This window comes from Psammomys obesus, unplaced genomic scaffold (genome assembly GCF_907164565.1).
Source record: "Psammomys obesus unplaced genomic scaffold, mPsaObe1.curated_primary_1811, whole genome shotgun sequence".
Lineage (NCBI taxonomy): Eukaryota > Metazoa > Chordata > Mammalia > Rodentia > Muridae > Psammomys > Psammomys obesus.
Window position 1 is genome coordinate 1364679 of NW_026594014.1, and position 12758 is coordinate 1377436.

General features: G+C 55.7%; 1 protein-coding gene across 3 annotated transcripts in view; it reads left to right on the top strand.

The window, feature by feature from the left end:
- Dpp9 (dipeptidyl peptidase 9) overlaps window positions 1-12126 on the top strand; it is a 32789-nt gene extending 20663 nt beyond the window's left edge. For 2 of the 3 annotated variants that reach the window (XM_055617721.1, XM_055617720.1), the window contains exons 13-21: window positions 2352-2431; window positions 3405-3557; window positions 3812-3947; window positions 7593-7738; window positions 7814-7960; window positions 8365-8517; window positions 9059-9201; window positions 10390-10501; window positions 11332-12126. In XM_055617721.1, the coding sequence (XP_055473696.1) occupies window positions 2352-2431; window positions 3405-3557; window positions 3812-3947; window positions 7593-7738; window positions 7814-7960; window positions 8365-8517; window positions 9059-9201; window positions 10390-10501; window positions 11332-11424 (1163 nt within the window). In that variant the 3' untranslated portion in view covers window positions 11425-12126. Of the gene's footprint in view, window positions 1-2351; window positions 2432-3404; window positions 3558-3811; window positions 3948-7592; window positions 7739-7813; window positions 7961-8364; window positions 8518-8652; window positions 8771-9058; window positions 9202-10389; window positions 10502-11331 lie in introns of those variants that run through there. The other variant, XM_055617724.1, reaches the window with a different exon arrangement.
- The last annotated feature ends 632 nt before the right edge of the window (window positions 12127-12758 follow it).

Genomic DNA, 12758 nt, shown 5'->3' on the forward strand with positions numbered 1-12758 from the left:
TCCTTCCTTCCTTCCTTCCTTCCTTCCTTCCTTCCTTCCTTCCTTCCTTCTTCCTTTCTTTTTGGTTTTTCAAGACAGGGTTTCCCTGTGTAGCCCTGGCTGTCCTGACCTCGCTTTGCAGACCAGGCTGGCCTGGAACTCAGAGATTCAGCTGCCTCTGCCTCCCAAGTGCTGGGATTAAAGGCGTGCACCACTACCACCCAGCTGAAGTGGTTGGTTCTAAGTCAGTGTGCAGTGACTGTGTGGACTTCTGTGGGGCTTGGGCAAGGGGCTTGGAGGATCAGGTCAGGTGCAGTGGAAGCCAGAACTGTCCCAGTTTCCTGATCTAAGATGTGAGCCTTGGCTGAAGCTCTCTTGTGGTGGGCGGGCACGTGGTCTGAGGATGACTGGGGGTCCAGTCATGGGCATGGAGACTTACAGCCCATCAGGAGAGAGGGGCTCAAGGTGCTTGAGACACTGGACCTGAGTAGCTGGTATATCTGGGAGACAACTCACAGCCCCTGGGGTGATAGCAGGGACCCCTGGGGGCTAGGAGCACTTCCGGGCCATTTGGCGACTGAGGTCACAACCTGTGCAGGGGAGCTGTGTCTTTGACCTCAAGCCTTTTCACAGGCAGTGGCCTCCACGAAAGGCCCAGGCCCAGCCTCCACTGGCTACGTTCAAGGAGCAGCAGCCCGCTCTACTGCTTCGTGCCAGCAACTGCCCCAGTTGTGACAGCCACACATGTCCGCAGACAATGCTCATCCTCCCTGAGGATGGCTCCTCCTTAGTGAGCAGCACAGTTCAGAGGCGGTACCCACAGCAGGCTGTGGCAGCCATGGGTTCAAGGGGCAGAGAGGGAACCACCGGCAGGCCTGGCCTCGTGTCCTGGCTCAGGTTGGTGCTCATCAGGGCTGTCTCCTGGCAGTGATTCAGTGTCACTGGAATGTCACCAACTCTGCTCTGCATCCTGCTGGGGTGCCCCCGCTGAACTCAGGGAGTTTTTGCTTAGTAACTTCCTTCCAGCTCATGGTTGCCCAGCCTGAGACCCAGGTGCCAGGGTGCCCAGCCCCACAGGCCTGCTCAGGCCCCAGCATGCCCCTCCTGGCATGATGTAATGGCCCTGTCTGAGTAAACAAGACCCGAGGGATTCGGAAGGGCTAGCCTGGGCTGGGGCTGAGTTGGTACAGTGAGCACCTGACACATAGGAAGCCCTGGGCTCACAGAAACCACCCGTGGCGGTACTGCTGTCAATCATAGCCCGCAGGAGGTCGAGGCAGGAGGGTCAGGACTTCAAGGTCATCCTCAGCTACGGAGTGAGCTTGAGGCCACCCTGAGCTACATGAAACCCTGTCTAAAATGGGGGGAAGGAGGCGGGGCTGGAGATACGGCTCAGTGGTTAGCATGCTGGCTGTTCTTGCAGAGGACCCGGGTTCGGTTCCCAGGACCCACGTAGCAAGTCCACAACTGTCTGTAATTGCAGTACCCAGGGATCCTATGTGCTCTTCTGGCTCCTGCACACGCAGGGACACACCTGCACCCCTGAAGTAAAAATTAACCATGAGGAAGGGTGGGTATGTCTAGGTGACATGTGGCTGTGATGACAGCAGACAAGGGGGATCACTGGGACCCTCCCGTGTTGAGAACCACAGCCAGAAATCTGGGGCTCAAGGGCAGGAGTAGCAGCTCCTCCACTGTGTGTGTGTGTGTGTGTGTGTGTGTGTGTGTGTGTGTGTGTGTGTGGTCTGTGAGGAAGGGGCCTTGTAGGCAACATCTGTGAGGGCATTTCCTGGGCAATAGTAGATCTTTTGGTGGCCTTAGACTAGGAGGATGCCACAGGACAGCCAGCTGTCACCCTAAGCTGCCCGGTCCATATCTGACATGCCCTAGTAAAAGCCTGGTCTCTGCCTGGTTGGGCCTCAGAAGCTGGCCCTGGCCTGATAACCCAGCAGGCCTCTGGGAAATGGACCTTCATTCTATTTGTGGTTGTTGGTTTTGCTCTTGAGACAGGGTCTCACTGTGTATGTAGCCCAGGCTGGCTCAGAACTCACAGAGATCCTCCTGCCTCAGCCTCCTGAGTGTTAGGAGTGTAGTGGGCTCACCACTGCCTGTTTGCCTGATGGGAGCCTAGTTCTGGTGCGGGTGGCCCAGGATGACTAGTGAGAAGCAGCCGCTTGTCACATGCCAGCCCTGCTGTAATTAGGAAGGCCTCCTTCCTGGGGCTGGCCAGCAGGGGCCTCCCTGACAGACCCCTCCCAGTCTCGGCTTAGGCCAGGCTGGCTCCAGCCGTGACGGGGCTTCCCTTGGCTGCAGTACAGCCAGCCCCGGCTCCTTTCCCGTGTCCCTCACCTGTCTGCTCTCCTTCCTCACAGATGAGTTTAAGTGCCCCATCAAGGAGGAGATTGCCCTGACCAGTGGCGAGTGGGAGGTCTTATCAAGGCATGGCTCCAAGGTACCCATTCTCCCCAGCCCCTCCGCAAGTAGGGGCCCTGCATGCTCTCCTCTTCTTTTCTCTGCTGTTCTACCTACCCTGCTCCCTCCGGGGCCCGGGGCCCTGGCGTCAGCAGGGAGTGTGTGGGGAGGCCTGGCCCGTGCCAGAGCTGCCCAGGACCCTGCAGCCCACTGTGGAGCCCTGCAGAGGCGTGGCTCCACCCACTCCCTGCTGGGGACAACCACGTGGTGGCCGTATGTGTCCAGTCACCTAACCTGGGGCTCCTCAAGCAAAGAATTGGGTTTAAATGTTCTGAATCTGCTCCCTGTTTTTCCGATTGTGATACATGTTTTTAACTTTGCTGTGCTGGGTATGGAGCAGGGTCTTTCTGAGTGTTCGGGACTTCCCCGCCGAGCTCCCCACCAGCCACACACACTGGGACACTCTCAGTGCCCATCCTGGTGTGGCCACATCCACCCGTATTTCCAAAGATACTAGTTCTCCACGTGGCTTTGAACCTTTTACCCCAGAATTAAAGAAAAAAAAAAAAAATGGGGCTGAAACGTTTTCAAAGAGTCATGTTTGTGGACCGAGGAGGAAAAAAAACCTTCATATTTTGGCTAACCTGGGCTACACAGCAATACCTGGCCTCAGAATAGAACAATTCGACATCTTTTTTTTTCTTCCTTTTTCAGAAAAGGTCTCACATAGCCCAGGCTGGCTTTGCACTCACTGTGTAGCTGAGAGTGACCTTGAACTCTTGATTCTCCCAAGTGCTAGGTTATAGGAATGCTCCATGTGCCCAGCTTATGTGGTGTCGGGACAGAAGCCTGGGCCTTGTGCATGCCGGGCATGCTTTGTAGCCCATGAGCCCATCCGTGTGACCCACAGCGGCCTCGTGCTCCTCAGTGTGCAGGGCTGCAGCTGGCCCAGGGGAGGGAGGAAGGAAATGAGGCCGAGGCACACTGGTCACAGAGGCCCCCGTTGCCCGCAGATCTGGGTCAACGAGCAGACGAAGCTGGTGTACTTTCAAGGTACGAAGGACACGCCCCTGGAGCACCATCTCTACGTGGTCAGCTACGAGTCTGCAGGCGAGATCGTGCGGCTCACCACGCCAGGCTTCTCCCACAGCTGCTCCATGAGTCAGGTGGGCACGCCACGCCCCTGCCGTCCCCACCTCCCAGGGCCCGGAGGAGAAAGGTGTGAGGAGGCTGCTTGCTCAGACCCTGTGTGCAGCCCTTAGCCCCTCAGAGCATTCAAGAAACCAGCCTGATCCCTGTCCCTTGAGGATGAGACCAGGGTCTCTGGCCTAGGAATGGGCTGTTTTATCATCTTGCCAAGGGTGGGCAGGGGCAGGCGGTGTCTGCTGCTGTACGCTGAGTGCCAGCCTTCGGCCAGCAGAACTTTGACATGTTCGTGAGCCACTACAGCAGCGTGAGCACCCCGCCGTGCGTGCATGTGTACAAGCTGAGCGGTCCCGACGATGACCCCCTGCACAAGCAGCCGCGCTTCTGGGCCAGCATGATGGAAGCCGCCAGTGAGTAGTGCGGTCTTGGGGGGGGGGAGGGCAAGTTAGACAACTGGGGTGAGAGGTGACAGCCACTCGGGCTGTCACACAGCGTGAGGTTCCCTGTGTCTCTGCCCGGCCTCTCCTGACTCGGGTGTGGCTGCAGGTGCCTGGCAGCCACCTTGGCACCCTGGGGTAACCTCTGTGACACTGCCTCTAAGACCACATGTTTGGAAGTTGTAGGGTTTTTTGGTTTTGCTTTTTTGAGACAGGGTTTCTCTGTGTAGCCCTGGCTGTCCTGGACTCGCTCTATAGACCAAGCTGGCCTCAAACTCAGAGATCCACCTGCCTCTGCTCTAGAGTACTAGGATTCTTTTTTTTTTTTTTAAAGATTTATTTATTTATTATGTACACAATGCTGTCTGCATGTGAGCCTGCACCCCAGAAGAGGGCGCCAGATCTCATTATAGCTGGTTATGAGCCACCATGTGGGTGCTGGGAATTGAACTCAGGACCTCTGGAAGAGCAGCCAGTGCTCTTAACCTCTGAGCCGTCTCTCCAGCCCCGAGTACTAGGATTTTTAAAGGAGTGTGCTACACTCCCTGTCAGAAGTTGTAGTTCTGACGGGGTGCTCAGGGTCTATCACCAGAGGCGCCTCAGAAAAAGACTCTGAGAAACGGTCCCAGAGTCTGAGGCTCGCTTCAACTCTGCCCACATGGACCTTTGAGTTCGAGTGTCAGTACCCAGGACCTTGAGCTTGTCAATCCACTGTCCTGATGCATGCCTGGGAAAGCCTGGAATAGTGGCGGGGCTCAGTGGCAGAATGCAATCACTCCTGAAACCCCGGGCTCCATCCCCAGGGCCCAGTGTCTTAGTCATGTTCTGTTACGGTGAAGAGACACCATGACCAAGGCAACTCTTCTAAAGGACAACATTTACTTGGGGCTGGCTTATATTTCTGTCCTCATGGCGGGAAGCATGGGGCTGTGCTGGCAGACATGGTGCTGGAGAAGGAGCTGAGAGTTCTACATCTGGATCCACAGGCAGCAGGGACAGACTGGCACGCTGGCCAGACCTGAGCTTCTGAGACCTCAAAGTCCACCTCCACAGTGACACCTTCCAGCCAGGCCACACCCCCTAGCTGTGCCCCTCTGTATGGGCCAAGCATTCCCACACAGGAGTTCACATACATGTTGCTGTATGTAGCTGTATAACATAAAATACATTCAGTCCAACTTCCAAAGTCCCCATAGTCTGTCACGGTCTTAACAGCCTTTGAAAGTCCAAAGTTTAAAGTCCCTTCTAGGATTCATGCAGACTCTTAACTATAATCCCCTATTGTTAGCATTTATTTTAAAATGAGGCCACGCACACAGCAGATATTATATGAAACAGGTTTATTGGATGGAGGTGGAGAGATAGAGGGGAAAAGGAAAGAGAGAGACATGGTGGGGGGAGGAGACAGGGTGTCCCAACAGAGAAAGCAAGAGAGAGGAAGAGCAAGAGAGAGAGGTAAGAGACAGGGATCCACTTAGCTCCTGCCACCTGAACCATGCCCGCCAGGTGTGTCTACCTAGCTGGTGACACATGATGATGTCATACATTGCTAGGCAACCCAGAAGCAGGCTGCCTAAATTAAAATAAAAAAAAAATCACATACTTCCAACATACAATGACCCACATATACTGTTCTAAAACAGAGAGAAGGGAACATAGTAAGGGAATACTGGACAAAGCAAGACCAAAACCAGCTGGACAAACTCCAGACTCTGCATCTCCATGTCTGATGTCAAAGCACTATTCAGCTCTCCAACTCCCTTCAGCTTTGCTGACTATAGCATGCTTCTTTCCCCTGGGCTGGTCCACTTCCTGTCAGCCCCTTTTCTCAGCAGGTACTCCACAACTCTGGCCTCTCTGACCTCTTGGGGTCTCCAAGGCAATCCATGCGTCATCTTCACAGTTTCACACAATGGCCTCTCTGGGCCTCCATGCAGGGCCACCCCCAGCACATGTCTGGCTCAGCAGCTCTCCTTAGTCATGGAGATTCCATAACCCCTTTCTTCTATCCTTGACTCTAAAGCCAGAACCACATGGCTGAAGCTGCCAAGTTCTGCTTCTTGCTGGAGCTGGAAGATGGCTCTCTCGTTCAAGGAAATCTTCACCAGCTTTCTGTTTTCTGTGATTAACTTCACTGCCTCAGCTTGGCTGTCCTGGAGCTTGCTCTGTAGGCCAGGCTGACCTTGAACTCAGAGATCTGCATGCCTGTGTTTCTGAGTGCTGGGATTAAAGGCTGGTACCACCATACCTGGACCTAAGCTGTTCTTTATTTCCTTTTCCCAAGATGGAAGTTTAGCTAGGTGGGGTATTTCTTAATCTGTTTATCTCCTTGGACTCGGAAGTTAGGCCCCTTTATCTTGAACCACCATACATTTTGAATTTTTCCTTGCTCGGTTTGCTCCTTTTCACTAAAACACTTATAATTACATTACAGAGTCTGTGCTATGCTGTTTTGAGATTTTTCTCTGCATATGCAATTAATCCAAAATTTATCACTTTAGCCTCAGGCAGTCTTTTTAGACAAGGGTAAAAAGCAAGTACATTCTTAATTAAAATATCACAAGAACAGTCTCTAGGCTACATCCTTATATCTTTCTTCTCTGAAACTTGTTGAGCCAGGCCCCCACACTTCAAATCACACTCAGTACCACTGTCTTCCATGCCCTTAGTAGTCTGGGCCATGAAGCTCTGCATTCCACTGCTTTCCTAATCCAGAACCTCCAAATCCACATTCCTCCAAACAAAAGCATGGTCTGGCTTATCACAGCAAGTACCCCACTCCTGGTACCAGCTTCTGTTTTAGTTAGGGTTTTGTTGCTGTGAAAAGACACTATGACCAAAGCAACTCTTACAAAGGTCAACATTTAATTAGAGTGACTTACAGTTCAGAGCTTTAGTCCAGTATCATCTTGACAAGAGGCATGGCTGCATTCAGGTAGACTTGGCGCTGGAGAAGGAGCTGAGAGTTCTGCATCTTGGTCCACAGGCAGCAGAGGGAGACTATGAGCCACACTGATCACAGCTTGAGTATAAGACAGCTCACAGCTCGCCCCAACAGTGATACATTTCCTCCAACAAGGCCACACTTTCCGATAGTGCCATTCCCTGTGGGCCAAGCATTCACACACATGAGTCTATGGAGCCATAACCTCCTCAAAACACAATGCCAAGTGTGGTCACCCCAGCCCTCAGAAGGCAGAGGTAGGATTGTAATTTTGGGTCCAAGCTAGCCCAGGCTATATGAAGAGATAGTGTCTCATGAAAGCAAGGCCTTGGTCCCTCCACCGCAGGTGACCAGTGTGGCTGTGTATGAGTCCTTGAGGAACAGCAGAGAACCCCAAAGGCAGCCATGGATGGGGGTGTCTGTACTGCCCTGAGGCCAGCACTGGCTTCCTTCACACTCCTCTTCCCACGGGGTCCATGTGGGTGGAGGAAGCCTGTGGGGGTGGACAGGCCCCTGGCCATAGGGGTTGCTCCTCCCCCACTGTGCCCCCCTGAAGCTCCCCCAAGATTATCTTTCAGGTGAAAGTGATAGGGCAGGAAAGGCCCACACAGGCCAGGGCTTGCGGTGGGCACGGTCACACCTGCCATTCTTCCTCAGTCCCCTCGTTTCCTCAGGTTGCCCTCCGGACTACGTGCCCCCCGAAATCTTCCACTTCCACACCCGCGCCGACGTGCAGCTGTACGGCATGATCTACAAGCCGCACACCCTGCAGCCGGGGAAGAAGCACCCCACTGTGCTCTTCGTCTACGGGGGCCCACAGGTGGGTGCACCCTGGCCCTGGCCCCGCCCCCCGCCCCGCCCCCTGCTGCAGCTCTCACGCCCGCCTTGCCTGCAGGTACAGCTGGTGAACAACTCCTTCAAGGGCATCAAGTACCTACGGCTCAACACGCTGGCATCCCTGGGCTATGCGGTGGTCGTGATTGACGGCCGGGGCTCCTGCCAGCGGGGCCTGCGCTTCGAGGGTGCTCTCAAAAACCAGATGGTGAGTCTTGCTCCCACAGCGCGGCCCTGGAGAACAAGTGGGCCCTAGGCCTGAGCACGCAGCCACGGAGAGGGTGGTGGCGCAGACACAGCCTGGCATTGTGGAGCTGCCTCAGTCTAGGGAGCCCAAGGGTGTGACAGAAGAGAGCAGCTAGGGGGGTGGAGACAGAGTAGTTGAGTGTGGTGACTGTGACAGTGGTGATGGTGGTGATGGCGGCGGCCATGCTGCTTCTGGTGGTGGAGGTGCAAACAGAAAGAGCAGCTTCAGCAGGGCCAGCCTGGGCAGACACTTGCAGAGGACTACTTTGAGACTAAGAGGACAAGCTTCTCAGCAGCAACAGGGTGACACGGTGTGGGATGCTGGTCACCTCCCAGCGGAAATCACAGAGCGCTGGGCTTCCACAGGGCCAGGTGGAGATCGAGGACCAGGTCGAAGGCTTGCAGTACGTGGCCGAGAAGTACGGTTTCATTGACCTGAGCCGCGTCGCCATCCACGGCTGGTCCTATGGCGGCTTCCTCTCGCTCATGGGGCTCATCCACAAGCCACAAGTGTTTAAGGTGGGTCTCACTCCTGTGCAGTCCCCTGCAGCCTGATGCCCACCCGCCCCTTAGCCTCTTGTCCCCAACCTGGAGCCCCAACCTGGAGCAAGCACCTCCGCAGGGGCCTTGCCACCTGGCTATCTCTCCCCGCAGCCACCCCACGAGGCCGAGTCCCCCTCCTCATTGCCTGCCACCACTGACCCCAGGATGGCATCCGCCAGCAGCTCTATGTGGGAGGCCAAGTCCGGGACCCCGCCTCGGATGGGCAGAGGTGGGGCATGCTGCGAGGAGCAGCAGGGGGGCGAAGGCCCCGGGACTGGCAGGGCACTGTGGGGCGGCGGCCATGAGGAGGCGGAGGCGGCAGGAAGGTGGGACGGGCCCTCCCTCCGCGCCACTGCGTGTCCCCGAGCAGCCTAACGCCCGCAGGGACACATCTGAGGGTCTCCTGCCAGCCACCACCCCGGTGCATAGAGGCCCATAATCCCAGCCAAGGCCAGGCCGCAGACCTGACACTTGTCTTTCTGTCTCTCCCTGCCCCACCCATCCCTGTGTCTTCCAGGTAGCCATTGCCGGTGCTCCTGTCACTGTATGGATGGCCTATGACACAGGGTACACGGAACGGTACATGGATGTCCCCGAAAACAATCAGCAAGGCTACGAGGCAGGCTCTGTGGCCCTGCACGTGGAGAAGCTGCCCAATGAGTAAGCCACCCACTTACTTACCATCTGCCACCCAGTGCCATATCCAGCAGGCCACCCGGCTCCCATCTTCCATGCCAGCTACTTAACTCAGGCATTCAGGTGCCTATCAGGAGTGTCATGGCGCCCCGGCTCCCTCACAACTCCAGCAGTTCCCCAGGAGCTCTGTTCCCCCCCCCAGTGGCCCATCAGGACTCTGAACTCCCTGGGTTGCATGGGTTGGCACTGTCCACACATTGCAGGTGAAAGTGTGGGACGGGGGCACCTACCCGTCACAGCATGGAGTGGCTCGGGCCTCTCCACTATACAGGAATCCCCGCCATTGCCTGTGCTCCGCAAGGCTCCTGAAGTCAGCTTCCCACCTGCTGAGCTGTGCAGGCAGAGGGGGACTGCCACCGCCCAGGCACCGCTCCACTGGGATGACTTTCTCCGCAGGGATGGAATGTTCTAGAACTAGAGAGCTCCTGTGTCTACAACATTATGAAACCACAAAGGCACCAAATGCCATTCGTTGTGTCATTCGCCTGAACCATCAGTGCTGCAAATTAGTGTATGAAATGAAAACGGCTGGGCCCGGGCCCCCGGGCAGTGTGTGCCCAGTCCAGAAAGCCCTGGGCTCCCTTCCAGCACCACAGAACTCAGGCGTGGTGGCACATACCTTTCAGCCCACTCAGGAGGTGGAGTCAGCAGGGTCAGGAGTATAGCATCTCCCTCAGCACCACGGGCCTGTCTCAAAAACAAATAGCCGGGCGTGGTGGCACACGCCTTTAATTCTAGCATTCTAGAGGCAGAGGCAGGTGGATCTCTGTGAGTGCAAGGCCAGCCTGGTCTACAAAATGAGTCCAGGACAGCCAAGGCTACACAGAGAAATCCTGTCTCAAAAAACAAACAAAACCAATAAATTGATATAAAAGAGAAAATTCACTTTCTTGGCCACTCCCACCACTTTTGATTTTCTGAGGAGCCACAGGTGGCCACTGGCCTGTGATAATGTAATGGTTAATGGTGGTCCTATTGGGAATATGCTTCCAGAATATTTCACCCTGCCAAAATGGGCATGGGGCTACTGGAGAAACCCTTCCCACCACTTCTGTCCTGCCTGCGGCACTGGAGCTGGGGGCTGACTCTGAGCCGGTGGGTGCTGTCCGTCTGTCCCCCGGGGGTCCTTACCTGCTCCCTTGTCTTTTGCAGGCCTAACCGCCTCCTCATCCTCCATGGCTTCCTGGATGAGAATGTTCACTTTTTCCACACAAACTTCCTGGTGTCCCAGCTGATCCGGGCAGGGAAGCCATACCAGCTGCAGGTGCGTGAGCCCAGGCTCCGGTCCTCTGCCCCAGCCTCCTGGAGTCTGAGCTCCCAAGGCTCCTGTGTTCAGTCATGTCTTTCTTGACCAGCCTGTATCAATCAGGTTCCTTGAGTGCTGGGAATGCTGGTCCTCAGTGATTACACCAGAGAACTCAGCCTTAATGAATCCACTTGGCTATAGATGAGGGCGGGGCCGCAGGACTAGAGACCCAAGAGGAATTCCCTGAGGGAGGGGCCATTTAAAGGTGCAGGAGTGAGTGAGGACTGAGGTCCCGGGACAGACCCTGGGGACAGCCCTGAGAGTAAGGAGCCCTGAGACCTGCAGGCGCAGGGTAGTGGTGGATGGGGCCTGCTGGGCAGAGCCTTGTGGTGAGGAGTGGGCCTTGCTGCAGAGGCACGTCTTCCGCATTAAGGTGCTCAAGGGCCTCGGTGTGGGTGGGCTGTCGGGAAACATGGGCCAACCAGGACAGTAGAGGAGTAGGGCTCCCTCAGGATGAGCTGGTGAGACACTCAGACCTGTGACTTGTCCACGGGTTGATTATATAAGGCGGCGGGGGGGGGGGGGGGGGGGGGGGGTTGGGGCGGGGCCGTGGGCAAGGGGGGGGGGGGGGGGGGGGGGGGAAGCAGGTTTCAGGCATTCCCAGCAGCACATATGGGTGGCAGCTGTGGGTCTGGGGGAGCGATCCACTCACCCTAGACCTGGTGGCGCAGTGACCAACCCATGTCCAATGCTCAGCCCTGTGTGGTGAGCTGAGTGCACCCCACCTCAGGGGTGCAGAGTGGGGTTCCGGGGGGGGGAACCTGTCAACAGCCCTGCCTCTTCTGCAGATCTACCCCAACGAAAGACACAGCATTCGCTGCCCTGAGTCTGGAGAGCACTACGAGGTGACGTTGCTGCACTTCCTGCAGGAGTACCTGTGACCTCTGACCTCCGTCCTGATGCCACCGCTGCTTTTCTTGCGTTTTTGTAATCTTTTAATTTTTGAAGCTTTCAATTTGTTTGCTTGCTGCTGCTTGGAGGCCAGGACAGAGGCGGTAGTGGGCCCCGTGCTGCCCTCCTTGGCCTGGTGAGGAGGAAGCTGCCATCGTGCCCACGGCCACACCGGGCTGCCACGGCCCTGAACTCACAGCACCATCCCAGTGCAGAAGCATGTCCCGCCCCCTGCAGAGTCTTGTGTGTTTGGGGAGCATTTTAAACAATTATTTAAAAGACAGGATGTAAGCGGTACGGAGATAAGAAACTGGAGGTAGGGCACTGGGCGGCTAGGGACCCCACACCCTCCGGACACCCAGCCTGGAGCTGCCAAGCCTGTATCTGGGTGCCCTCTGCCCTGCCTGTCCCCTGCCTAGCTCCTCCTCATTCACCACCTGGGGGGTGCCACGGTCAGGAGCAGGACCCGTCCTGACCTCAGGCGTAACTCTTCCCTGTCCCTTCCCACCAGAGTTCAGGCATAAAGAAGTCAAAAAGAAAAGAGAAAAAAAAAAGAAGAAAAAAAAAAAAAAAACCAAAACCAGAAACCACCTCTACATATTATGGAAAGAAAATATTTTTGTCAATTCTTATTCTTTTATAATTATGTGGTATGTAGACTCATTAAACGATTCCAGATGGAAATGGTGCCACTGGGAGGCTCCTTCTCAATCCGCCGGAGCCAGGGGGCTGGCTGGGGACTGAGGGAGGGCAGGAAGGGTTCGGGAGGATGGGGGGGAGAACAGCCCCATCCCAGCACTCAGGAGCCAGGGCTACACAGAGAAACCCTGTATCGACGGAAGGCTTCCCCCTAAAACATAGTGGAGACAGGAGTGGTGAGGTGAAGATCTCATGTGGGTCAGCTGGTAGCTTCTGCCAGGCCTGTCCCTACCCTGGGAAGCACAGGTGGCCTGTGTCAGTAAAATACCCCTCCACTGCTGTCTTTCTGAAAGGAATGTGGGAAACAGAAATTGAGATGGCCCAGCGAGTTAAAGCACTTGCTGCCAAGACTGACAACCTGATTTTGACCTTCAAAACCCACGTGGCAGGGCAGGAGAAGGGAAGGACTGACCCTGGGAGGGGACCTCTGACCTTCACAGGCTGGACAAATAATGTAAAGGGACACTAACAGTGACAGAAAAGGAAGGGATGGGAACTGACCGAGAGGAGCTGGCTGGTTGGGGATGGAGCAGGTGGAAAGAGGCCCAGTTCTGTGACTAGACTGAGGATCACTTGTCCTGGTGTCTGTTGTTTATTTTCTCCTGTGCATGGCTGCTGGCCCCAG